The 27,836-nt window shown below is 39.4% G+C and overlaps 1 protein-coding gene and 1 long non-coding RNA gene across 2 annotated transcripts in view; one reads left to right on the top strand and one right to left on the bottom strand.

Annotated features, from left to right (window-relative positions):
* Positions 1 to 1,491: 1,491 nt before the first annotated feature.
* On the bottom strand, positions 1,492 to 27,117 carry LOC130180394 (neuroblast differentiation-associated protein AHNAK-like). The gene is made up of 7 exons (XM_056393898.1): positions 26,457 to 27,117; positions 19,116 to 19,165; positions 18,144 to 18,248; positions 16,886 to 16,999; positions 16,609 to 16,762; positions 16,034 to 16,194; positions 1,492 to 15,944 (listed from the first exon to the last, which is right to left on the bottom strand). The coding sequence occupies exons 1-7, from the start codon at positions 26,512 to 26,514 to the stop codon at positions 2,451 to 2,453; spliced, it is 14,136 nt and encodes a 4,711-aa protein (XP_056249873.1). The 5' UTR covers positions 26,515 to 27,117; the 3' UTR covers positions 1,492 to 2,450.
* LOC130180395 (uncharacterized) overlaps positions 2,235 to 27,836 on the top strand; it is a 29,687-nt gene continuing 4,085 nt past the window's right edge. Inside the window, exons 1-3 of the long non-coding RNA XR_008829398.1 lie at positions 2,235 to 2,302; positions 18,173 to 18,263; positions 26,116 to 26,238. This is a non-coding gene — a long non-coding RNA (uncharacterized LOC130180395). The remainder of the gene's footprint in view (positions 2,303 to 18,172; positions 18,264 to 26,115; positions 26,239 to 27,836) is intronic.

Below are 27,836 nucleotides of genomic sequence, written 5' to 3'. Positions count from 1 at the left end.
GTACAAAAGTATTAGCATCAAAAAATTCTTGAAGTATCTAAAGTAAAACTATGCATTATGCATGATAAATAATATTTGAGAATAATGTTTATTATATTACTGATGCTGATGATGAAGTTGGAGCTCATTTGAATAACTTTATACACAGCTGCTTGTGAATCCCCCCTTTACACACATTACCCTTTTGTATTAGCAATCTATAGCTGCACAGTAACTTCAGTTATCATATAGGCTAAATGCATTTAAATACAATGTGGAGTACCTGGTGAGCTGTGAACATATTCCCTTCTCCATCTTGTTCCTTGGTGAAAGACAACCAGCCTGAAAAGTGCATCAATTTTACTTTCATTTCTGGTCCAAAAACGTGCCTCATGACGCGGTTTATTTTGAAGGTAGAATTTACGAGGAGGGCATGAAGGCAGCACCTAATCAGGACTGAATGGAGCAGCCGTTAATGATTTTAAATTTGTGTAACGTTAGCAAACGTTAGCAGCCGAGTTTGTCAGGTAATTTGACACATTTTATACCTTAAAACCTGAACTTGCAGACACACGAAGATTGTCCTCTCTTTTAATATTTTATGTTATAACGTTTAATTTAAGTTAAGGGGCGTTTTTGCATTATTAACTCAACTATCAAACAACAACAAAGCCTGTAAACTAGCGTTACATTAAGCATTGTAAAGTATAAATATGTAAAAGAATCAATGCAGCACTGTTAAATTACTCCATTAAAGGTAAAAGTCCTGCATTCAAAATTGTACTTAACGCTAGATGTGCAATAGTATTGACAAGTAAATGTACTTAGAGTATCAAAGTAAAAGTCCTGTAGAAAAATGGCCTCTGTAAAGTAGCTATAGCTGTCAAATAAATGTTTGGTACAGTAAAAAATACAATATTTCCCTCTGAAATGTGGTGGAGTAGAAAATACAAACAGTACAACGTGGCATTAGAATGAAATACTCAAGTAAAATTGTACCTTAGTCCAGAATTGGAGTAAATGTATTTAGTTACTTTATACCTTTGTGGATGAGGAAACACACTGATTTTGTCATTAAGCTAGCACAAGGAAGTTTCACCGTGTTATACAGATAATTCACATTTTCTGACCGTTTATTTCATCCCAAGAACACAGTGTTAGTACAGATATACTTGTGAACTGTGTCTCCCTCTAGTGTGCAAATACACGTGTTATGCTCCCCATGTCAATGTTGTGTTGTCAGTAGATCATAAGCTTATGTTGAATATTTTTCTCAATAATGTTAGCCCACTTTGACCTTATTTGGTATTGGTAGCACTAATAGGTATGTGTTATTCTATAATTGGTGAACTCAAATTTCACAGAATTTGATCTATTTCCATAAATGAAACAAAATGGACTAAACAGAGAAAAAAAAAAAAATCCCACTCCAGTTAAACTGCGGTCCAAGGCAACAAAGCTATCAGACCACTGCCCTAAAATACAGATCTGTCGTCATCAGGTTCAGACACATTTTTTGCATATTATAATATTTATTTATTGTGTATATCTTTGCAAACATGTTGAGTTAAAGCCTATTAGAATACAAACAGGAGCAGTAATCAAATAAAACTCCAAAGGTCATTAAAAGCTATTTACACAGCCCGTTCAATATTCCCACTTTGTACAGTGATATTGAAAAAAAACATGATATAATAATTTTATTGTAGCAAATTAGGTTCTAAGTAGCAAAGTATTACTAAAAATATAGTTGCAGCAGTACATTTGCTGTTTGATCATAAGCGTTTCATTTCAGCTTTGCATTGCTATTGTTTCTTTACATTTTAGCTACAGCAACAAGAACATCTTGGTGATATATATTCATTTTTGTGACATATACTGCACGGTTGTATTGAAGGTGTTCTCTACTGTAAACTTTACAGTGAAATTACAGTAAAAATATTTTGGAATGTCAGTAACATTGATTGATTTTTGCAGCAGTCTTGTTCAGATTTCTACACCAATCGTTCTTGAATCAAATGCACTGGTGGTTATCATCTGATTAATAAGAGATATTGTACATTTAAAAACTATGAAACGACAAAGATAATGATAAGTTTTGATAGGCAAAACACATGGCTTACTTTAGTTCTGTACCATAAGCAAAGATATTTGTTGAAGCCCTGTCATAATTTGCAGTAAGGGCACTCAGTTACACAGCTTATTAACAACTTGATCACATTGTCAGTGTGAATTACATGAATCCATCTCTTTGTAGGTCAACAACATGCAACCAGAGATCGAGGTTAACACCTGAAGATTGACAAATTCTTTACTATGATTGGTAAGTGAAGCTACCTTTTCCAGTTGAAAGCATGTTTTTTCTCTCTGCCTCTCTCGCTTTCCTCTCACATGACTATGACCAGTGAAATTCATAACCCACCAGCCATGGATTGTACTGTATCTTTAGACATAATTTGCATCAAGTTATTTCACTTCTCAGCTCCATCAAAGAACCTCATTTTCTCAGAGTGCACAGAGTCTCTCAGTCGTTGTATGGATGAGGCAGTCTCACCTGAGATGGGCTCCGAAGAGTGTGTAATTTGTTTAGTTATAACAATTGTTTCTTTGCTTTCACTTCTTTCACTTGATGTTTCCCTTGTGAAGTACCTCCCAAAGATCGAGCTCTTGCTGCTTTGTGACTCTTCAACAGTCCATGACGCAGCTTTGTTAGCCTCTGATTCTAGGGGAAGGCCTCCAGCTGATTGGACTTGAACAGCAGTCACTAGCTTGGCATGCTGTGCTTCAGGGGTTGCTTGTATATTTGATGTAATGACATGTATTTTTCCAGATTCGAGTCTGAGTGTGTCTTCTGATGAAGAAGAAACGCCAGATGACAGAATGGTGATTTTCTCAGGCAAGTTGGGCTCAACCGAGATCAGTCCAGTACTTGTGGTGGAGGTAATGATGTTACTGTGTATCTCTCCAAACCCTGAAGTAACATCAGGACCAGAGTACTTGACAGTAACCTTGGTTGGAGAAGATAAGGACAGACCAACATGCTCACTTGTCATTGCAGAGCTAATATCAGCAAAGGCATCAGATGACTGGACAGAGCAGGTGGGGCTTATTTCCTCATCCCCTGTTTCTCCTACTGGGCTTTTTTCATCCTTGCGCTCATCTTTTTCAGAAATCTTGGCAAGTTCTGATGGGGAGGAAAGTCCAAACTTGGGGAATTTAAACCAACCTGTCCTCTCAGGACTTTTAGTAGTATCTTGCTTCTTATCTGTTATCTGCTTTCCACTGGATTCACTTGTTTCATGAACTCCTTTTAAGGTTTCAAGATTTTCTTCCCCTTTGTCTGTTTTTGAAACATCAAATTCAACATCGATGTTTTTGAGGAGCTCACCAAATGATGTCAAAGTTAACTTTGGTGATTTAATCTCTTCTTGTGGCTCAATTTCCATTTTCAGCTGATCATCTTTGCGCTCATCATCACCAGGGACATGTTCATCTTCAGGTTTGGGTCTTGAGAAACTCAGCTTTGGCATTTTAAAAGATGGCAGTTTGAATTTACTTGGAGATACCTGACCCACACCATCAGTCTCAGTCTTTGGGGTTTCAGAATCTGATATTGCTGTTTTGGACATATCAGTTTTAATATCAACACTTGGACCTTTGATGTTGACAGCAACATCCTCCTTAAGTTTAGCTCCATCAGTTTCAGATTCTACAGTGACATCATAGGTAGCACCTCCTAATTTCGGCATTTGCAGTGTTGGCATTTTAAATTTTAATGGTGATCCTCCACCATCTTTTGATTTTCCTTCAGTCTCCACACTAACCAAAGATTCCTTGACTTGAACTTCTGGGAGTTTGATCTCTGCTTTAACTTCTGGCAGTGTGACATTTATGTCTTTCGGTGATGCATTTAAATCGACTTCAGGTCCTTTTACTTTTGGTAGTGCAATGCCAAACTTTGGCAATTTAAATTTGGTTCCTTGTACATCATGTTCAGCTTCAAGCTCAGGAGCTTTCATTTCCATTGCAGGTTGCTTGACTTTTACTTCTCCCTCTGGAAGAGAAACATCAACATGTGGAGGCTCAGCACTGACTTCAGGTACTGTAACACTTGTCTTTGAAAAAGAAAATTTAGGTAATGAAAATTTAGTTTTTTTCAAGCTTGCATCAAGTTCTGCAGCAGATGGCTCTTCCATTGAAATAACCCCTGAAGGTCCTTTGACTTCAACATCTGGTACAGAGACCTCTGCTTTTGCCTTTGGTGATGTAACATCAGCTTTGGGTGTTTCAAAGTTGACATCAACATCAGGGGATTTACCACCTGTTCTCGAAAATGAAAATTTTGGAAATGTCCAGTTTGGTCGTTTCATCTTGGCTTCAAACTCAACTGTAGGTGTATCAGGCACTGAAATGTCACCTTCAGGTTCTTTGACTTCAACACTAGGCAGTATGACTTCAGCTTTAACTTCTGGCTGTGTGACATCTACACTTTTCTTTGATAAAGTTAAATCGATTTCGGGTCCTTTAACTTTGGGCTTTGAGATGCCAAAATGTGGCATTTTAAACTTGCTTCCTGATACCTCAAGTTCACTTCCTTTAGCTTTTACATCTACAGACAGGCCTTCAGTGTCAATGCTGGGTGCTGTGACATCCAACGTAGCGCCCTCTTTAGGTGTTTGCAGCTTTGCACCATCAATTTCAATGTCTTTGTCCTCTTTGTCCACATCAGGTACTTGCACACTGACCTTTGGAGTAGCAGCTCCAAATTTGGGTAATGTGAATGTTGGCATTTTAAGTTTTGATGCTGATGCTTCCACATTACCTGCTTGAGCTTCGATCTCAGGAGCCTTCATTTCCACTTTGCCAGACAGTTGTTTTGTTTTAACATCTGGAAGCTGAACTTCTGCTTTGGCTTCTTGGAGTTTGACATCTATATCTTTCTTTGACAAGCTCAAATCTATTTCAGGTCCTTTAACTTTTGGCATTGTGATTCCAAACTTAGGAATTTTGAACTTGCTCCCTTGCCCATCTACTTCTGTTTCACACTCCAATGGTTTCACATCCACAGCAATTTTAGGAGCTTCTGGGATTTCAACCTCAGCTTTAGCCTTGTGTTCTGTCACATCTGCATCTTTCTTTGAGATGCTTAAATCAAATTCAGGTCCTTTTACTTTTGGCATTGAGATGCCAAACCTTGGCATTTTAAACTTGCTTTCATGCCCATCTAATTCTACACCACCCTCTGGTGGCTTAAGCTCTACTTCGGGTGGTTTGACTTCCACATTTACTTCTGGAAGAGAAACATCAACTTCTGGGAGACTGGCATCAACTTCAAGCTCTTTTGTACTTTGCTTTGAGAATGAAAATTTGGGCAATGAAAACCTTGGCTTTTTCAATTTGGCATCAAGGTCTGTAGTAGGTTTCCCCTCTACTGAAATACTTGAGGATTCTTTGATGTCAATATCTGGAGGTTGTATTTCTGTTTTGGCCTCTGGTAGTGTAACATCAACCTTTGGGGTATCAAAGTTGACATCAACCTCAGGGCTCTTAATGCTTGTCTTTGAAAATGAAAATTTTGGCAATGTCCAGCTTGTCTTTCTTGCAGTTGCATCACCCTCTGCCATTGGTGCCTCTGATACTGAAACTGAAATCACAGGCTCTTTGATTTCAACATCAGGAAGTTTGACTCCAGCTTTTGCTTCCGGTAAGTTTAAGTCTGCTCCAGTCAATTTAATGTCTCTGTCCACATCAGGTCCTTCCACACTGATCTGTGGAGTGGGAGCCCCAAATTTTGGTAATTTGAATGTTGGCATTTTAAACTTAGATGGTGATCCTTCAACATTACTTGTCTGAACTTCAATTCCAGGAGCTTTAATTTCCATGTTGGCTGAAGGTTCTTTTAGGTCAACATCAGGAAGTTGAACATCAGCTTTGACTTCTGGCAGTGTCACATCTGCATCTTTCTTTGATAGGCTTAAATCAACATCAGGCCCTTTCACATGAGGCCCAGAAAAGCCGAGACTTGGCAGTTTAAACCTGCTCCCTTTTCCTTCACGTTCAGTTCCTGTAGTTTTTATATCTATTGATGGGGCTTGAGTATCAGTGCTGGGTGCTGCAATGGTAACTGCAAGAACCTCTTCATCTCCATCAATGTTGATGTCTTTGTCCATAACAGGTACTTCTACAGTGGAACTTGGAGTGCCAACTCCAAATTTTGGTAATTTGAATGTTGGCATCTTAAATTTTGATGGTGATCCTTCTGCATCCTTTGTCACAACTTTGATATCAGGCGGGTTGATTTCCACTTCAGCAGAGGGTTCTTTCAGTTCAACATCAGGTAGTTTGACTTTGGCTTCGGCTTCTGGTAATGTCACATCTACATCTTTCTTTGATAAACTTAAATTAATTTCAGGCCCTGTTGCCTTTGGCATTGTGATTCCAAACTTTGGCATTTTAAACTTGTTTCCTTGCCCGTCAACTTCTGCTTCACCTTCCAGTGCTTTTATTTCCACTTCCCCTCCTTTCACTTCCACTTTTCCCTCTGGAATTGCAACATTTATATCCTGAGGACTGACATCAACTTCTGGGGCCTTAACATTTGGTTTTGAAAAAGAAAACCTGGGCAGTGAAAACCTTGGCTTTTTCAGTTTTGCATCCACCTCAACACCTGGCTGTTGCTCTATCACAAAAGCCCCCGAAGGCTCTTTGACTTCAACATCTGGCAGATAGACCTCTGCTTTAACTTCTGGTACGTGAACATCTGTGTGTGGTGCAGATATGTGCATGTGAGCTCCATCAATTTGGATTTCTTTGTCTGTATCAGGTACTTCAGCACTGACATTTGGAGTGGCAACTCCAAATTTGGGGAATTTGAATGTGGGCAGTTTAAATTTTGATGGTGAACCTTTTGCACTGCTTAACTGAGCTTCGATCTCAGGAGATTTAACCTCCACTTTAGCAGAAGGTTCTTTTTGTTCAACATCAGGGAGATTGACTTCTGCTTTGCCTTCTGGTAGTGTGATGTCAACATCTTTCTTTGATAAACTTAAATTAATTTCAGGCCCTGTTGCCTTTGGCATTGTGATTCCAAACTTTGGCATTTTAAACTTGTTTCCTTGCCCGTCAACTTCTGCTTCACCTTCCAGTGCTTTTATTTCCACTTCCCCTCCTTTCACTTCCACTTTTCCCTCTGGAATTGCAACATTTATATCCTGAGGACTGACATCAACTTCTGGGGCCTTAACATTTGGTTTTGAAAAAGAAAACCTGGGCAGTGAAAACCTTGGCTTTTTCAGTTTTGCATCCACCTCAACACCTGGCTGTTGCTCTATCACAAAAGCCCCCGAAGGCTCTTTGACTTCAACATCTGGCAGATAGACCTCTGCTTTAACTTCTGGTACGTGAACATCTGTGTGTGGTGCAGATATGTGCATGTGAGCTCCATCAATTTGGATTTCTTTGTCTGTATCAGGTACTTCAGCACTGACATTTGGAGTGGCAACTCCAAATTTGGGGAATTTGAATGTGGGCAGTTTAAATTTTGATGGTGAACCTTTTGCACTGCTTAACTGAGCTTCGATCTCAGGAGATTTAACCTCCACTTTAGCAGAAGGTTCTTTTTGTTCAACATCAGGGAGATTGACTTCTGCTTTGCCTTCTGGTAGTGTGATGTCAACATCTTTCTTTGATAAGCTGAAATCAATTTCAGGTCCTTTTACTTTTGGCATTGAGATTCCAAACTTAGGCATTTTGAACTTGCTTCCTTGTCTGTCAAGTTCAACTTCAGATTGTAACTCCAGTTCAGGTTTTTGAACCTCCATTTTTGCTTCTGGAATTGAAACATCTACATTTTCAAGATTAACATCAATTTCAGGACCTTCTGGGAGTTTAACCTCAGCCTTAGCCTCTGGTAATTTGACACCTACATCTTTCTTGGATAAGCTTAAATCAATTTCAGGCCCGTGTACTTTTGGCAATGACACTCCAAACTTTGGCATTTTAAACTTACTTCCTTTTCCCTCACCTTCAGTTCCTGACATTTTCACATCAAGAGATGGACCCTTAATATCAACATTCTGTGCTGCAATATCAACTGCAGCACTGTCTTTAGGTATTTTCATCCCAGCTGTATCAACTTTTATGTCTTTGTCCATATCAGGTACCTCCACACTGACATTTGGAGTGGCAGCTCCAAATTTAGGTAATTTGAATGTTGGCAGCTTGAATTTTGATGGCGATCCTTCCATATGACCTAACTTAGCTTCAGTCCCAGAAGGTTTAATTTCCACTTTAGCAGAAGGGTCTTGAAGTTCAACGTCAGGGAGATTGACTTCTGCTTTGCCTTCTGGTAGTGTGATGTCAACATCTTTCTTTGATAAGCTGAAATCAATTTCAGGTCCTTTTACTTTTGGCATTGAGATTCCAAACTTAGGCATTTTGAACTTGCTTCCTTGTCTGTCAAGTTCAACTTCAGATTGTAACTGCAGTTCAGGTTTTTGAACCTCCATTTTTGCTTCTGGAATTGAAACATCTACATTTTCAAGATTAACATCAATTTCAGGACCTTCTGGGAGTTTAACCTCAGCCTTAGCCTCTGGTAATTTGACACCTACATCTTTCTTGGATAAGCTTAAATCAATTTCAGGCCCGTGTACTTTTGGCAATGACACTCCAAACTTTGGCATTTTAAACTTACTTCCTTTTCCCTCACCTTCAGTTCCTGACATTTTCGCATCAAGAGATGGACCCTTAATATCAACATTCTGTGCTGCAATATCAACTGCAGCACTGTCTTTAGGTATTTTCATCCCAGCTCTATCAACTTTTATGTCTTTGTCCATATCAGGTACCTCCACACTGACATTTGGAGTGGCAGCTCCAAATTTAGGTAATTTGAATGTTGGCAGCTTGAATTTTGATGGCGATCCTTCCACATGACCTAACTTAGCTTCAGTCCCAGAAGGTTTAATTTCCACTTTAGCAGAAGGGTCTTGGAGTTCAACGTCAGGGAGATTGACTTCTGCTTTGCCTTCTGGTAGTGTGATGTCAACATCTTTCTTTGATAAGCTGAAATCAATTTCAGGTCCTTTTACTTTTGGCATTGAGATTCCAAACTTAGGCATTTTGAACTTGCTTCCTTGTCTGTCAAGTTCAACTTCAGATTGTAACTCCAGTTCAGGTTTTTGAACCTCCATTTTTGCTTCTGGAATTGAAACATCTACATTTTCAAGATTAACATCAATTTCAGGACCTTCTGGGAGTTTAACCTCAGCCTTAGCCTCTGGTAATTTGACACCTACATCTTTCTTGGATAAGCTTAAATCAATTTCAGGCCCGTGTACTTTTGGCAATGACACTCCAAACTTTGGCATTTTAAACTTACTTCCTTTTCCCTCACCTTCAGTTCCTGACATTTTCACATCAAGAGATGGACCCTTAATATCAACATTCTGTGCTGCAATATCAACTGCAGCACTGTCTTTAGGTATTTTCAACCCAGCTGTATCAACTTTTATGTCTTTGTCCATATCAGGTACCTCCACACTTACATTTGGAGTGGCAGCTCCAAATTTAGGTAATTTGAATGTTGGCATCTTGAATTTTGATGGCAATCCTTCCACATGACCTAACTTAGCTTCAGTCCCAGAAGGTTTCATTTCCACTTTAGCAGAAGGGCTTTGGAGTTCAACGTCAGGGAGTTTGACTTCTGCTTTGGCTTCCGGAAGTGTCACATCTATATCTTTCTTTGAGAAGCTTAAATCAAATTCAGGTCCTTTTACTTTTGGCATTGAGATTCCAAATTTTGGCATTTTGAACTTGCCTCCTTGTCCTTCAAGTTCCACATCAGTTTGCAAATGTCTGATTTGCACCTCAGGTTTTTTAACTTCCACATTTGCCTCGGGTATCAAAACTTCTGCCTTTCCAACACTGACATCAATTTTAGGGGCTTCTGGGAGTTTGACCTCAGCTTTAGTGTCTGGTAATGTGATATCTGCATGTTTCTTTGATAAGCTTAAATCTATATCAGGCCCTTTGACTTTTGGCATAGAGAAACTGAAATTTGGCATTTTAAATTTTGAAGGTGATCCCTCTGTACCATCAATTTCAGGAGCTTTAATTTCCACTTCAGCAGAAGGTTTTTTTAGATCAACATCAGGGAAGTTGACATCTGCTTTGGTTTCTGGTAGCATGATATCCACATCTTTCTTTGAGAAGCCTAGATGAAATTCAGGTCCCTTTACCTTTTCCATCGACATTCCAAACTTTGGCATTTTGAACTTGCTACCCTGACCTTCAAGTTCAACTTCAGTCTGCAAAGGTTTAATTTCCAGCTCAGGTTTTTCAATTTCCATCCTCTGTTCTGGAATAGAAACATCTACACTTTCAAAAGTGACATCAGCCTTAGGGGCATCTGGGAGTTTTACATCAGCTCTGACCTGCGGTAGTCTGGTATCAACATCTTTCTTTGATAAGCTTAAATCAAATTCAGGTCCTTTTAACTTTGGCATTTTAATTCCAAACTTTGGCATTTTGAACTTTTCTCCTTGGCCATCAAGTTCACCTTCAGTCTGCAGAGACTGAATTTCCACTTTAGGTTTTTTAACCTCAATCTTTGCTTCTGAGATTGAAACATCTACTTTTCCTAGATCAGCCTCTGGGAGTTTGACATCAGCTTTAGTCTCTGGTAATTTGAAATCTACATCTTTCTTTGGTAAGCTTAAATCAAATTCAGGCCCTTTTACCTTTGGCATTTTGATACCAAACTTTGGTATTTTAAACTTTCCACCATGTCCATCCATTTCTGCCTCACACTCAGGTGGTTTCATCTCCACAGCTATTTTAGGCGCTTCTGGAAGTTTGACTTCAGCTTTAGCCTCTGGAACTTCCATCTTAACCTGTGGAATGGAAACCTCTACTTTACCAAGATCAACCTCTGGAAGTTTGACATCAGCTTTAGCCTCTGGTAATGTTACATCTACATCTTTCTTTGGCAGGCTTAAATCAATTTTAGGTCCTTTTACCTTTGGCATAGAGAACCCAAAATGTGGCATTTTAAATTTGCTTCCTTTTCCGTCCTGTTCAGTTACTGTGGTTTTCAGATCTATTGAAGGACCCTCAATGTCAATGCTGGGTGCTGCAATTTTAATAGCAGACCCCTCATCAGGGATGTTAATGTCAGCTCCATCGATTTTTACATGTTTGTCCATATCAGGTACTTCTGCTGAGGCTTTTGGAGTACCAACTCCAAATTTTGGTAGTTTGAATGTCGGCATCTTAAATTTTGATGGTGATCCTTCAACATGCAGTTGGTGAACTGCCATCTCTGGAGCTTTGACCTCTACTTTAACATCAAGTTCTTTGTGTTCAACATCTGGAAGTTTTACATCTGCTTCAGGTAATGTCATGTCTACATCTTTCTTTGATAAGCTCAAATCAATTTCGGGACCTTTTACTTTTGGCAATGATATCCCAAATTTTGGCATTTTGAACTTGCTCCCTTTCCCATCAAGTTCAGCTGCTGTTGTTTTCACATCAAGAGATGGACCCTCAATATCAATGTTGGGTGCTGTAATGTCAACAGCAACACCTTCAGGTGATTTCAGCTGTGTTTCAGGAATTTGAATATCTTTGGTTTTGCTAGATACTTCAACGTTGACATTTCGAGTAGCAGCTCCAAATTTGGGTAGTTTGAAAGTTGGCATTTTAAATTTTGATGGTGATCCTTCTATATCCCTCTCTGCACCTTTAATCTCAGGAGTTTTAATTTCCACTTTAGCAGAGGGATCTTTTAGTTCAACATCAGGGAGTTTGACATCTGCTGTGGCCTCTGGTAGCGTCAAATCTACTTCTTTCTTTGACAAGCTGAAGTCAATTTCAGGCCCTTTTACTTTTGGCATTGTGATTCCAAACTTTGGCATTTTAAACTTGCTTCCTTGTCCATCAAGTTCAGCTTCAATCTGCAAAGGTTTCATTTCCAGCTCAGGTTTTTCAACTTCCAGCTTTTGCTCTGGAATTGAAACATCTACACTTCCAAGAGTAACATCAACCCCAGGGGTATCTGGAAGTTTGACTTCAGCTTTAGCCTCTGGTAGTGTGACATCTACATCTTTCCTTGGTAAGCTTAAATCAAATTCAGGCCCTTTTAACTTCGGCATTTTAATTCCAAACTTTGGCATCTTGAATTTGCTTCCTTGTCCATCAAATTCAACTTCAGTCTGAAGAGTTTTGATTTCCAGCTCCGGCTTTTCAACCTCGATCTTTTTCTCTGGAATAGAAACATCTGTTTTCCCAAGAGTAATGTCAGCCTCATGGGCATCTGGGAGTTTGACCCCAGCTTTAGCTTCTGGTAGTGTCACATCTATGTCTTTCTTTGATAAACTGAAGTCAATTTCAGGCCCTTTTACTTTTGGCATTGTGATTCCAAATTTTGGCATTTTAAACTTGCTTCCTTGTCCATCAAGTTCAACCTTAGTCGGTGGAGGTTTGATATCCATTTCAGGCTTTTTGACCTTCATCTTTTGTGCTGGAATAGAAACATCTACATTTCCAAGACTGGCATCAATCTCAGGGGCTTCTGGAAGTTTCCCCTCAGCTTTGAATTCTGGTAGTATAACATCTACATCTTTCTTTGACAAACTTAAATCAAATTCAGGCCCTTTTATTTTTGGCATTTTAATACCAAGCTTTGGCATTTTAAACTTGCTTCCTTGTCCATCAAGTTCAGCTTCAATCTGCAAAGGTTTCATTTCCAGCTCAGGTTTTTCAACTTCCAGCTTTTGCTCTGGAATTGAAACATCTACACTTCCAAGAGTAACATCAACCCCAGGGGTATCTGGAAGTTTGACTTCAGCTTTAGCCTCTGGTAGTGTGACATCTACATCTTTCCTTGGTAAGCTTAAATCAAATTCAGGCCCTTTTAACTTTGGCATTTTAATTCCAAACTTTGGCATCTTGAATTTGCTTCCTTGTCCATCAAGTTCAACTTCCGTCTGCAGATGTTTGATTTCCAGTTTTGGTTTTTCAACCTCTATATTTTTCTCTGGAATAAAAACATCTGTGTTCCCGAGAGTAATGTCAACCTCAGGGGCATCAGGGAGTTTGACCCCAGCTTTAGCTTCTGGGAGTGTCACATCTATGTCTTTCTTTGATAAACTGAAGTCGATTTCAGGCCCTTTTACTTTTGGCATTGTGATGCCCAACTTTGGCATTTTAAACCTGCTTCCTTGTCCATCAAGTTCAACTTCAGTTTGCAGAGGTTTGATTTCCAGTTCAGGCTTTTTGACCTTCATCTTTTGCGCTGGAATAGAAACATCTACATTTCCAAGACTGGGATCAATCTCTGGGACTTCTGGGAGTTTCCCATCAGCTTTAGATTCTGGTAGTGTAACATCTATACTTTTCTTTGACAAGCGTAAATCAAATTCAGGCCCTTTTATTTTGGGCATTTTAATACCAAGCTTTGGCATCTTGAACCTGCTTCCTTGTCCATCAAGTTCAGCTTCAGTCTGCAAAGGTTTAATTTCCAGCTCAGGTTTTTCAACTTCCATCTTATGCTCTTGAATAGAAACATCTACATTTCCAAGAGTAATGTCAGTCTCAGGGGCCTCTAGGAGTTTGACCTCAGCTTTAGCCTCTGGTAGTGTCACATCTTTTTTTGAAAGGCTGAAATCAACTTTAGGCCCCTTCACCTTCGGCATGGATATGCCAAGATTTGGCATTTTAAACTTGCTACCTTTTTCCTCTTTTTCAAGTATTTTTATATATGCCCCATCAATGTTTATATCCATGTCTGTGTCAGGCACATTTACGCTGATATCCGGAGAAACTCCAAATTCAGCCAGTTTGATTGTATGCTTGTCAGCTTCAACATCTGTTACTTCACCCCTGATCTCCGAAAAGGAGATGTCAGCCTTTGGCTTTGTAGCATCAAGATCAACACCAAAACCTGTGAGCCTAATACCACCATCCTTTTTGGCTGGTGAACCACCTACTGAATCAATGTATTCAATGCTATCAGTTTCAGGTATTTTGACATCAGTTATGACTCCTTCAATCTGCCCCTTGCCTTTCCTTGTTTCAGTTTTTGATGTTGTCACTTCTTGGAGCAATATGGTCTTTTCTCCTTTAATTGCATAACCTTTCTGTGCAGAGATATTTTGTTTTGGCAAGTCAATTCCAATGTCCGGGATTCTTATGTCTGGTTTTGAAATCCCAAGGCTAGGTGTTGTTATCTTTGTCTTCTTCTTCTGTGCTTGAAGAATGGCTACTTCTTGTGCACTTTCTTTGCCAGGTATTATGATATCTTCTCGGTTATAGACCCCAGTTTTCATCTCTTTGTCACTTTTTTTAAAATCCACCTTGGTTTCAGTTAAAAGTTCATCTGAGGTTAAATCAGGAGTTGTGATCTGTGGTAGTTTGACTGTAGTCTTGGAGATTTCTGGAGAGGCATTTATGTCAAACTTACTGAAGTGTGCCTCATGTTTTGTTTTGGTATCTACAACTTTAGTTGGTGTTTTTACTGATATTCTTTGTGCATTCGCATCTATCACAGTAATTTCTTCAGGAATAGGCACTCCAGATGTGTCAACCTTTGGCAGCTTAAAACCAGGCAATTTAGAAACTGCCTCTTTCACGCTGTCCACATCAATTGACATTTGTACAGTTTCAGACTGAATTTCCTCATAATGTCCTGTCAAAATAGCTTTAGGCTCTTTAATTCGTTTGACTGAGGTCTTCACAGACTTGTCCTCCATACCTGGAATCTCAATGTCTTCACGTTTGGGAAGTTGTGTTCTGGAAAGATTGCTTTTAGACAGTTTGTCATAAGGATCTTCTTTCACTTCTGGACCTTCACTTTGAAGCTGCTCTGTTTTAGTTGGACATTCTTCAACATTACCAATCATTTTTTGTGTAGTTTCCTCAGTTGCAATGCTACCCAAGCCTATTTTAGGCAGTTTGAATGTTGGACCTGTCTTTTTTTCTTGTTTTTGTTTAATGTCCTTGCCTTTCTTTATTTTTTCATCACTTTTCTTTGGAGATTTTTGTACAAGTGTGACATCAGTAATATCAAGTTCCACCTTTGGCACAGTCATTTCCATCTGTGTTGTCACTGACTTTGCCCTTGAACTCTCACTACTGATTATTTGGGTGTTGGCATCAAGTGGTAGCTGATCTCCCTGTAGTTCTGTGCGCAACTCAAAACCTGGGATGACATCAGAATTTTCATTTACAGGTTGATCTGCTATTTCAATACTTGCCCCCAGCGTTTTTAGCCTTTTTGGTGAGGCTTTTGCTTTTGCATCTTTCTTGTGTGATTTATCCTTCCCCAAAATTTTCATTTTTAATTCAGACCTTTCTTTCTTCTTCTTCTTCTCATTGGGGGACTTGATACCAGAGGGGCTTTCTTGATCTGCCATAGCCACAGTTAGATCTGCTGTTTTCAAAGTGCTGTCTATACTGATGAGTTCCACCTTGTGTTGGCCAGTTTGAGGTTCAGTCAGTTTTTGATCATTTTGCTCAAGTCTTAAGTCTTCCACTTCTGTCAGATCCTCCGTCAGATGGGCTTCGGGTGTTTCTCCTGAGAGGCTTTCAAGGCATTCAGGTGAAAGCATGTCTGATGCTGTCTGGTAATTGTCGCCGCTTGTCTGCGCAGTTGTTGGTGCGTCGGTGTCCGGCTCTTCAGATGAACTTATGCGGCCTCTCTTGGTCAGAACAGAAAGCTTCATTTTGTGCCTCTTCTTGCCTTTGAGAGCATCCTGAGTTTTTATTGGTGACTCTGTGTCACTTGTGGTGGGGCTAAGCTCCAGCTTTCTCTGCTCATCAGCCTCTGAGGAACTGTGAGACCTTGTAAAGCGGGACTTCCGTCCTTTTCCAAAGGAAGGAAACTTTGGCCATGAAATGCGAGCATCTCCACGCCTTTTGGTTTTTCCTTGCTCCCTCATTTCTGGAGCGTAAAGGTCTTCCTCCTGTTGAGCAACAGAAATGTGAAATGTCAGTTTTAGCCAAAACATTCCCCATCACAAAGAGTCTGAGCAGACAACTTAAAAATAGTTACAGGGATAACGTCAGAGTCCATGGCTGGTTCAGTCTCTGTGATGTCTGGTTTGCGTTTCAGGCAGAGCTTCACTTTGTAAGCCTGAGCGTGCTCCATAATCTGAATGGCATCTTCATATGACACGTTGTCAAAATACACAGTGGCGCTCAGAACTTGATCACCTGCGTAAATAAGAAAATAAGATTTCAGAAGCACTTAGATGACGAGGCTTTCCGTCTACCAAACTGTTTTTATGAGTGATGAAGTGGCATTATTTGGTAAAAATGAAAATAACAACTACAGTATGATTAGTCATTAGACTTTAACTTTCTTAAATTATGATAATGACACTTGTACGGAAAGACAAAAGTGTTAGTACTTAGTTTAGTTGTACTTTTAAACTGGAGATTTTTTTTAAATCTCAAATTGGAAAATATACAACATAATACAATACATGACTTACAAGAACCTTAGATTTTCCAATGGATCCAGTTGCAACATTTATTAATCCCACATTTCTCACTCTGATCAGTCATTTTTAATTCTAATTTTATTTGATAAAAATGTCAGTTTCTCATTTCCAACTGCTAGCTTACCCTCTTTCAGTTTCAGACTTTTTGAGGCAGGTGATTCTGGTACCACTTCCTTAATGAAGATCCCCTCTTTCCCCCCTCCGCCATAAATGAGACCCTCTGCACATCCATCTTTGGCTGTTTTCACTATCACCCCAGACTCAGGGCTGTGAACCTCCTGTCAACACATCAAAATAGAAAGGATAATCAGTTTACCTTGAGCTGTGCCACTCTCTGCTGCAGCACAGCCTAGAGGGATTCACAGATAAAGTACAGAGAGGAGAAGGTGGGAACGTCTCACCTTCAGTTTACTCATCTTTGGAGTTGAACGCTTTTCAAACATGGACCCAAGCCCAGACTTTTTAGTTTTCTTTCCACTCCTACTTTTGTGTTGTGGGTCATGCTCTGCTTCACACTAAAAGGAAAACAGAAACAAAGATTAATGTTGCAATCAGAGCTTCAGCTGTATTTAAACCGAAAAGGCAACAGAGGTATTTCATCACTTCCAACAGGCTTTGGAAGTATTTACACTGAGAGGGAAGGATAACACGCTGTATATACTATACATATTCATACATGGGAGTAGCCGAGTCTGGGTCCTTATCGCAAAAAGTAACAGTAAACAAATCAGAGGTCCAATCTTACACCACACTCTGCTGATTGGACACAGCAACAGAAAGCCAGAAAAGTTTACATGGACAAATTGTTGATAAATTATACCCTCAAAAAACCAATTTGTGCACACACTGTGTTTATTTAAATTCCCATTTAGTTCTTCTTCTTAGCTCATGCAATGTCGTGCTTTTAATGTACTTAATTTCCCCTTCTGTTCTCTGTCTTCGAGGCCAGCAACATACATTTGTCAAACTATATCCACATATCACAGTCCAAGATCAAAATAAATTTGTATTAAATCCAAGCTGTCCATAATGCAAGTGTTGAGGGGAAAAGAAAAAATGGACGTATGGTTATAATTTAGTAACTCTTAATTTTAGGGGAATTAATTACTAAATCAATGGAACAATTTATCAAAAAATAATTCCCTTTTGACTTACCAGGCTTTGCACAACAAAAAGCTATGAGTGGAGCCAACAAAACCTTTTCCTTTATCAAAGATGTGTTGACAGAGACACCAGTCAACACCAGTCATTAAAGTCCTCTTCGTACTGGGAGTTTAGGACATGTGCAGCTCTGTGTGACCATAAATACAAAATACACAAGCTTGCTTCTCTTGGTCACAAGCTTATATCTCTAATTTTATCTATCCACGGAGCAAAACAATGTTTTGTTTACAAGTGTTTAAGTAACCAGGCTATAGTCTGCTTTCTGAAGTAACAGGATTTCTTAAATGTCATGTCAAAAAGAAATCGAGCTTCTCCAGCTGAGGTGAGAAATCAACAGAGACAAACCTGATTCCTCCTGTTTATATTTTAACTCTATATCCAGGTCATACAAGTGCATTTAAAAAGGTTCTCCGATTTATGGTCCTAGCCTGGTTTCTCCCAGTAACCTGGTTTGTTGTGTTTGTTTAACACAGTGGTACGTTCAGTGCTCTGTACCTCTTTGTCACTGTCGGTGTATTTTTCAGGATACTCCTCGACGGGGGATGATCCTTGAGGGCGTGGTCTCTCTCCCTCTGTGAACTGAGATGGCTCGTCACATATCTACAAGGACATGAGGTCAGTCGAGACAAAAACAGTTACATGGTCTGTTCCCAAAAGAGTTGTTGTTATCACTTCAGAGATACAATGACGTTTGAGTGACCTTCAGTCAGACATTTTTTCATTTGCCTAAACACCATCTCATCTTCTTTCAGCCACTTGAAATACAAAAAACAATATTAAGACTTGAGCATGAAAAACAAAGGTTTGGAGAAAACTGGATCACAAGTAGTGTGATCACACCTTGCTATGCCAAATACAGCACTGTGTGGCATTTAATAAATGTCACATTAGTGGTGCGTTACCAGGGATGGCGATCCTGGCCGGTGTGTCAGTCCAACACCACAGTGAAATAACTAAAAAATAATTATATGTATTGTCATAAAGTTTGTTACAGACATTAATAGTCCCCAGAGGATGAATCCTAATGACTTTGCTGATAGCCTGAACTTTCATTTCAGTGTATTAAACGTTAGAATTTGGAAATCTCTTCACAGTACATTAGCAAATAATAGTATGACATCAATAAGTCTAGCAAATGATAATTTGATATTAATTGATCTCTGGGGGTATCCCGTTCATGTAGCAGCAAAGGTTGTTAAAAACAACAAGCATACAAACAGATTATAAAAACAGTGCTTGATATAAAATAAATAAATGTGAACTTTAAGATGCTATAAAAGTCAACACATGCAGACAGTTAAGACTAATTATTTTTGATTGAAGTAATTATTGCTGGCATTTTTAACACATTGTTTTTCTGTTAAATGAAGCCAATGCAGAAACATTTTCCCTACTCATAGTGACTGATGAAGACTTTAAACTGAAACATACGAAATAAAACATTAATTCAACAGTGAATTCACTCACTGAATCGTCCTCAGTACCGGGCTCTGGTCCCCTCAGCCTTCGACCAGCTCCTGTTCACAAAAACGGAAAACAGACAAAACCTAAATACCAAAATAACATCTGATTTGATAGCTGCTTATTTTAGTAAATGATAGAGCCTCATTCCTCCACACTTTGCTCACACAAGTGAATAACTTAATCTCAAAACTATGTTGCATGGTAATACTTGACTAAATGGAAAAATTGCATTAGGTAATTTTAGCAGCGGCAGTCACAGAACTGCTGAGCAAAGCCTGCTCACTGCAACCACAGCTACATGGTGTAGGTTTTCAAAAAGACCTCAGGCAAATAATCACACTTATGTGTTTACAAACACTTCTTAAAATGCATTCAGCAAGATTAAATATGTAATCACTTTATTATATTTTATTAGAATGAAAATTATACTCTGTGGGGTTATCTCAAACAGACTGATGTTAAGCACTGGTGTTTATCTGCATCTATATCGTCTGAGCAGTAAACTGAGACTTCCACCCTGCCTGACTCCTGACAGTTGTTTTGAGAGAGAGACACTGGAGCCGGCGATGAGACTATTTAGAGTTCTTCCTGGCAATAATTCCCTCAGGGACCCGCCGCCTCCTTCGTCTTTTAAGTGCTCCACTGTATCGACCCACAGATTAGACTCTGCAGCCGCTCGGCTCAGACCCTTAAGGCTGCCGAAAAGGGAAAGTCTGACTCCAAGTGAATCTGGTTAGTCAGATTAGTATTATTACCCACTCTTATGCCTGACCTCTATTTGATTTGATTCCATTTCAAACTACCCCTTTATTCAGGCCCTTTCAATGTGAGATCAACTATCTCAGGATGCCCATTTAGAGATGTTAGTAGTCAAAAAATTTGGGTTAAAAAATAAGAAATTCTAAAGTTGATAGATTGGTGTAAAATAAAACTTGAAAGTTGTGGAGAAATAATGTTGCACGATCTTGAACTCTCAACATCTGCACATTTTCTGTGGGTTAACTCTAATTGGCAAATAAATGAATGTCATCAAGAAGCCACTGATCAACAGATGCTATGTTGTCACTGCAAATTAGGCTATTACTGAAGAAAAGGTGGTCGCACTCAACATTGAGATTCAAATTATTTCCACTGCACATAAAATGTTCTGAGCTGCTGATTAATCTTTTTCTATCGTGAGATACTGTAGCTGATAAGTTGTAGGACTATGGTGGTCTTTGTAAACGAAGCACGAAACTCGTCATCACATCATCCCCCAAGGAAGCTGGATGAGAAGATTTGTTGAATTCTTTCACAGTGACAAAAAATAAAAATAAAAACAATAAATAAAACTAAAAATACTTTTGCAGTGGAATTAAAACCATGGGTATCCAGGTGAATCCTTGTGTCCATAATGGGTAGCCAGTCAATATGTGATTGGTGGAAGGGCTTTACTTAGAAAATATGTCAGAAAACATGTTTGGATGTAATAAGCATTTTACTGCTCAAGTAATCTGATAGCTGTTTAAAGATGTTGTAATGTTCTTTTGCTGCTGTTAAAATCAATGACTCTATCAAAATAGCTACAGCAAGTAGAAAACTAAGTGAAATGATGCAAAACTTCTTTAATTATTTAAATCAATTAAAGTTCAGGGTTAAGACTTCCTCCTATAAAATTTAAATTATGTAACAATCCTGCAATACTATACACTTGCGTATATACTGTAGCACCATATAGTTTCTCAACTCACCACCACACTGATACTCCACCTACTGCCTTACAGTAATGTGTGTCATGTGAAGAGTATGTGTAAGTGCATTAGAAGACAGTTAAGGCAAGAGACTGATGCTATAAAACCTCCTACTGTATCAGGGTGTGTCACTGCCGCAGGATTGATCATTCAAGATCAGATGACATTATAGCTCTATAAAAAAAATACAACAAACACAACCTGCACTGTCATCATAGACTCACATTCCTCTGACGCTGTGATTATAGATAATAATAATAATAATAATATCAGGGAACATTTATCTGACAAAGAGGATTTACACCATGTACTCCCAGTGGGTGAACACACCGCAGTCTAGACATGTTGTGAAACATAATAATGAAGTCTTTAAAGCTGCCTTCAACATTAACTCAAGTGTTTATCCTTATACAGTCATCACCATCCTTGACTTTCAGACCAGGTTTGACTAACAAAAAAGTTTGAAGTTTAGAGCCCAGTCCGTGGAATCAAACATCTCACCTACCTGCTGCTGCTGTTGTTTGGAAATAAACTCTTGAAAATAAACCGAGGTGTCAACAACACGTTATCCAAACTGCCCTTAAACATTCCTGGTGTGAGTGTGACTTCCAAAGTGGCTAAAGTGATTTGTTCAGCCTCAGATGGACAAAGGAGGCGGGACACTTTTCAGTTGCAGTCATACCTTGCCTGAAGTTGTGTCACTCCCAAACTGAATTAGGTGTTTTCTAAAAGGTCCTCGTAGTGACTTAACTCTTTCCATGGCATGTTACTTAAGATAACCTTGCATTTCATTACAATTTCCTCATGAATTAATGCCACTATAAATTAATTCATTATATTATATATTTCTTACTTTTCATACATTAAACACCTTCTTAATTTTAACTGCTTATTACACTCTGCCAAGGAGGTTATGTTTTCACCTGTGTCTGTTTATTTGTCAGCAGAATTATGCAAAAAGTACTGGGCTAATTTTCACCAAACTAGGTGGAGGGATGTTTCATGGGCCCGGCAAGAACCCATTAGGTTTTGGGGCAGATTGCTTACTGAATTAGATTTTTTCTCCCTGAAGTCGGGTGAATGTTGTTTGACACTGGCCTTAGCAGAGGTCTGTGCTCTCTGAGTGCCCTTCCTAGTTTCTAATGTAATGAAAATTTGAACTGCTTTAATCTGAAAATGCCCTCATGCACAGTTTAAGGTCATAATACCAGGCTGTGACATCATCTAAAAAAGTATCTGTGATTAAGTGACTTCAATTTAAAGAGAGAAATTTTGTTCTTTTAATTGTCTAATTGAGCACAATTGTAAGTAATCAGTCTTTGCATATTAACAACTCATAAATAAACCAAAGCACAAACACTCTGAAACTGAAATAAGCTGAACAACTGTTGGATGGATTGCATGAACATTTGTACAGATATTAGTGTTCCCTGGAGGATGAATCCTACTGACTTTGGTGATACCCTGACTTCAGCTCTAAAACCACCGACACTTTTAATTTTGAGCCAAATATCCCAAAAAATATTAGATGTTTTCCATTAAATTCAGTTCACGCATTCATGTGGGTGAATAACAGTACTAACTTTGGTGATCCCTGAACTTTTCATTTAGTGCCGACATCATCTCACAATCAGGACTTTGGTTTATGACTGAATTTTCTCAAAACTCAGTCAGGCTGCAGAGCAGACTAGCAACTATTTTAAATGTGCTTCTTGAAATGCAAACAGATCAAAGTCTCCTGTGCAGAAAGAGAAGGATGGGTGCTGTATGTTTCAGTCAAAGATGGAGAAGAACAGGACAGAGTCTGACACTGACACAGTGCAGTGGAAAGGAAACATGATGAGGTCCTCCAGAGATATTGACATTCAATCTGACAACTGTGGTCCAACTCATTCTAAGTTTTCCAACAAGTTTCAAAAGAATTCTCTCTTGTTTTACACAGCCTGTTTTGAAAGTGGGATTATATCTGCATCTATCTATTCAATGGTAAATTACTTGTTTAAAATAGGATACTGTCATTCTTAAAAATTATTATTTTCAGTAATTATACACTTTTGAGGCTTTAGGCTAGTGGTACATTCAGTATTGTGTTTTAGTTGTGGAGTGAAGTGGAGCTACTAATGGCCCAGTGTATCAACAGGAAGTTAAGCTGAACAGAATTAGGTGGATTCATTAAATTAGAGCGAAGGGTTCCTCAAGGCTAAAAACTGTCATGTGCCGTGTCTCAAGTACACAGCCGCAGCAGCTGTAGTAGTCCGTCATAAAGTCAGTGTGTGCAGTGAGCTTTATGGAGGGTTCAGGCCCTGGTAGACATGATTGGATGATGCATTTCTTATGTTATTTGCCACCTCGTTCAGGCGGATGTCCAGTATTCCTGCCCCAACATACAGTACCTCCTTTCTCAAATATTTGTCATGAGGGCGTTGCAGAGGCCTTGATAACAACTCTCACTGCTGACTAAAACTGTCAAAAATAAAATCACTTATAGATCTATTTACTCATTTGACTTATCATAGATTAGATATCGTATATTTTGAAAAGCTGCTGCCTAATGCTCTAATTTGACTTTGACAGCAATATTCTGCAGATATATAAGTAGGAGCTGTAGATGCTGAAGTCTTTGGTGGTGCAGATCCTGCATGATTCATATTTGGGTGCAGCAGCAGCTCTGGATCTGGGTGTGGCTCATCCCTCAGTGGTTCTGCTAATATGACAAGGAATGGGGCTTATAACCTACGGTGACTGTCTGCTTTAAACAGCACTGCTGTGGACACCATAAACTTTTCTGTGTTAACACAATGCCATGACAGTGAAGCTCAGGCATTCCCGTTTGTGTCACCACTGACTCAAATCAAAAAGATGCAGTCCTAGAAGTATAATTCAGTGTGTAGATTTACTTTTGATTGGAAATCCTAACTGTATTGTGTTAGTTGCCTGTCCTCAGCTCATCTCTTACGTAACCGCCTTCTGCTCCAGTTTGTATTTCCTGTTGAAAAGCACCTACGAGCCCCCACCCCCCTTCTTCACTAAACTAATATAAAGTAACACAGCTCATTATTTGTGCTCTTGGATTTGGATTCTGCTCATTTTTTTGTGCCACAGAGAGACACAAGCTCCTTTCACTGGAGGACAGTTTGTTTGTTTGCATCCAAATTATAATAAGATTTGAGAGAAGGAAAATAATTAGATTTTCTGCATGGATTATATGAACATGAGACCGTAAAAGCGCATGCTTTCAATCTATTAATCTGCTGTGAATTTACAGCGAGTTTCATCACAGCTCTGGAATTCGTAGCTTAATCTGCCTCTATTCCCACGACATGCAATTACACCAAAAACACAGAGACACAATATTATATCAGGTCAGAGGCCAACACCTGAGTTGAACTGTGCTTTCAAGCACTTGTTTGTTTTGTGTCGTATGCCTGCAGCACAGAGGTTCTCAGATTTAAATGTGGTCATTTAGTTGATAGAAGGATCTGATAGATTTTGGTCTTCAGCTAAAAGGAAGTTATTTAAGTGATTACTGCCAAAGTTGTTGACTAATATTAATGTATTTACAGTCGTGTAAATAGTTTTTCTTCTCATTTAATTCTGATTTGTAAGAATTGATGGCAAGTAATTCAAAATTCTCCTAGTCTGCATTTAGTCTGGGTTTAAGTTGTCTAATGGTCTAAAAGATATTCAGGGAGGTCTCTCACTAATATGAGGACACAAAATTGCAGCAACTTAGTTTAAAATGGTGGCGATAGTATTGAGTTCCTAGATCTCCTACGGCTCAAACCGATGTCAAACTTTTCAATAAAAAAAAAAGGTATAAAGGAATGTCCATGATGCTCAAAGAGGGTTAGAACAAATGCTCAGATTGACTCCCTTCACTAAAAGTGGTCTGCAGTGAGTGATAGCAGCCACACATATAAACTATTCAAGTGGTTTAATATTGATTTAAGATCAGGATTTGTCCGACTGAGGCTGATGGTTTGTAATGGATCAGGACTGTCTGTGTTGCTGCCGAGCAGCTCAGCTCCTCTGTCTGTCTCACTTCCTCGCAGTAAACTAAACTTTCCATCTCTTTCTCTCTCATTTCTTATCGTTCTCTCTTTCTCTGACCTTGAGCGTCACCTGAAGCCTCTCAGAGAAACAAAAACCTCTCCACATCTTCAGGTTTAATTAGAAGTAGCACCAGAGATAAATGAGAAGGGGCAACAGAGAAACACAGCCAGCATTATCTTTAAATGAATTATTTACCACACAGCAGATATCTGCCTCCTTTTATAGCACAGTACATCAACATCAGCCAACACAATAATATGTCATTAATATCATATATAATAACAATAATGACAATAACATTATGACATCAACTAAGAGGAAACACAATATTATATTTTAGGTACTTGAACTCAGCAGTTAAGTGAGTCACAGTTTATAAGTTTATATCACTTTCTTCTGAGCCTAAACTTTATATTGTCTGCATGTCATGTTGCTGATATTAACATACAACAAAACCTGCCCTATTAAAACCCAAAGAAATCTTAAAGCATCAATGATTTTTATCTACCTAGGCTCTGAAATCTAAAAGCAAACACGCAGATAAATTACATATAAATGTGTACGTGAAGCTATTTCCAACAGAATTTTTTAAAACCAGTGTTGTCAGTAAAGGCAAGTTGCATGATAATATAATCATACATTTTTACAAATTTCAAAAACTTTCATCATAACGAATAGTAACACATCTATTTTTTTCCAGCATAATTTGAAGATAACCAGAAATTTGCTTCAACATTAATAATCAATTTCACACAAACTGTGTAACTATGTTCTGTGCCCACATACATGATCAGATGTATATGTAAACATGTTTAAATTATGCAAACATATCCTCAACATCCATTTGATGTGACACTAAAGATTTGTGCCAACTAATTTCCATCTGACTCCCTGCTTTTGTAATCATTAAAGATTCCTAATGGGATGTATCAAACCAGTAAGAGATGTTTTAGAGCTTTCAACATCCTAAACTTTAAGAAACTGTCAGTTACTGCAGTAAAGCTGACACCGATGCGAGCTCTTCCTCTTTCACATAAAGCCTGCAGCTGTAAAGCAGACCTGTGGGTTTTTGGTTAAATTTGGGAATAGTTTTTTTCCCCCACATTTCACCAGCCTGTTTCATCTTTACCCCGAGGAAGTTACCCTCTGCTACTATTTTTTGCAATCCCGATTTCTGCTTCACTGAGCTGCCACAGTAACTGAGTCTGTTTGCCTTCCAGCATCTGCTTCAAACGCACAGCAGGAGGAACAGAGGAGAAGTGCACAGCTGCCTGACAACCCCCGATGATGACATCCTCAAACACTCCCCTGCACTCTGCAGACACACCCAGCACTCACTGCAGGTCAGCAACACAGCTCAGCATCAGCACCATCCGCCTTAAACTCGCTCACAGTCTCTGTTCCTCACAAACGCACATACACTCACAAATGGGTCCTCTCCCACTGCTCTACTGAACCCTGCTGCTGAATCAGTGAATTGCTCTGGGGAAAGCAGCACAGAAATACAGAGTCATAGAGAGAGGAAAAACAGAGCAGAGAGAGGAAAGAAAGCGATGCCCACCCGTCCCTGAGGAGGCGGCGTGCCAGTTGGGGAAGGCCAGGTGAAAACAGTCGCACATGATGGCGGCGGCGGCGGCAACAGAGACGAGGTCCTGGGCCAAGCAGGCAGGGGAGACGGAGGGAGGGAAAGTGGAGGTGGTGGTGGCAGCGTAGGGTTCGGCAGGTGCTGCTGCTGCTGCTTCCCCCTGCCTTGTCCTGGATTAGCCGGTGTGTGCAAGTCAGCCAGTCACAGTGCAGCCGGGGATGAGTTGCAGAAATAACCAGAGAAGAGAGTGAGAGCTCGCTGCTGCCTTCTCCGCACTCAGAGCTGTCCACCGAGTGAAGGAAACTCCCTCGCCTGCCCCGTAAACATGGACCTCCAGTGCAGCACACTAACTTAATTATGGGAGGAGCTGCCCCCCCCTCCTCTTCAGCACACACAGTCATATCCCTCAGTTCTCCTTCTATTCCTCCTCTTCCTCTTCTTCCTCCCTCCTCTGTTCAGTCTCATTGATCAGCCTAATAGGACAAAGGACAATCACGATGTCAGCTTCTGGCTCCAGCGGTGACTGGAGCGGGGGAGGGGGGTGAAACAGTGTATTGACATGGAGCCATAACTTAATTTGACACTGTGTACACTTAGTTTAGAACCCCTTATCGTGGACAAGGAGGCAAGATGATGAAGATTTCAGCTGATTTCAGTTGAGAGGGAATTCAAAATACAACGGCCACAGCCTGTCCTCGTGTCCTGTGAGGCTGACAGTCAGGGAATATGACGACTAGCTGCTTTTTTCTTTTTCTATATTAAAGTAAACTGAATATTTTGGGGTTTTAAACTGTTGATTGGACATTTGAAGCCATTTTCGTTGACTGGGAAACTGATCGGCATTATGTGTACTCCTTTAGAAACCAATAGATTGAGAACAGACAGATTGATTGATTGATAATGAAAATAATCATTAGTTCCATTGAAGCTACAAGACTGATTTTTCTAATGATAACCCCAAGTACAGCAAGTCATGTTTCATTATGTGGGAATACTCACTTTAGTCACACTTAGTGTCACGGATACAGTCAGCATGTAGCTCATTAACTTACAGTATGAGGCGTCCTGTTTGCACTGTGACCACATGTAAAAGCACCAATAGAAACAGTGAGTTTGTCTGTGTTCGCACAGCAAAGAATCAAGGTAGTGGTTGAAAAACTGTGCGTTATGAATTATTGATGCTAATGTGGGAACTCAGAAAGAACAGACCTGGGCCACAAAAAACATTTGCTCGTTTCAGCCTCTCCAGTGTGAGGGTTTCCAGTTTTTCTCTGTTTTATATTATTGTAAATAGAATATTTTCTGGTTTTGGACAGAACAAGACTTTTAAAAAACACCACCTTGGGCTCTTGGAAA

Source organism: Seriola aureovittata, chromosome 13, assembly GCF_021018895.1.
Source record: "Seriola aureovittata isolate HTS-2021-v1 ecotype China chromosome 13, ASM2101889v1, whole genome shotgun sequence".
NCBI lineage: Eukaryota > Metazoa > Chordata > Actinopteri > Carangiformes > Carangidae > Seriola > Seriola aureovittata.
Note: the sequence above shows the minus strand (reverse complement) of the source record. Positions and strands in the feature narration are given on the sequence as shown.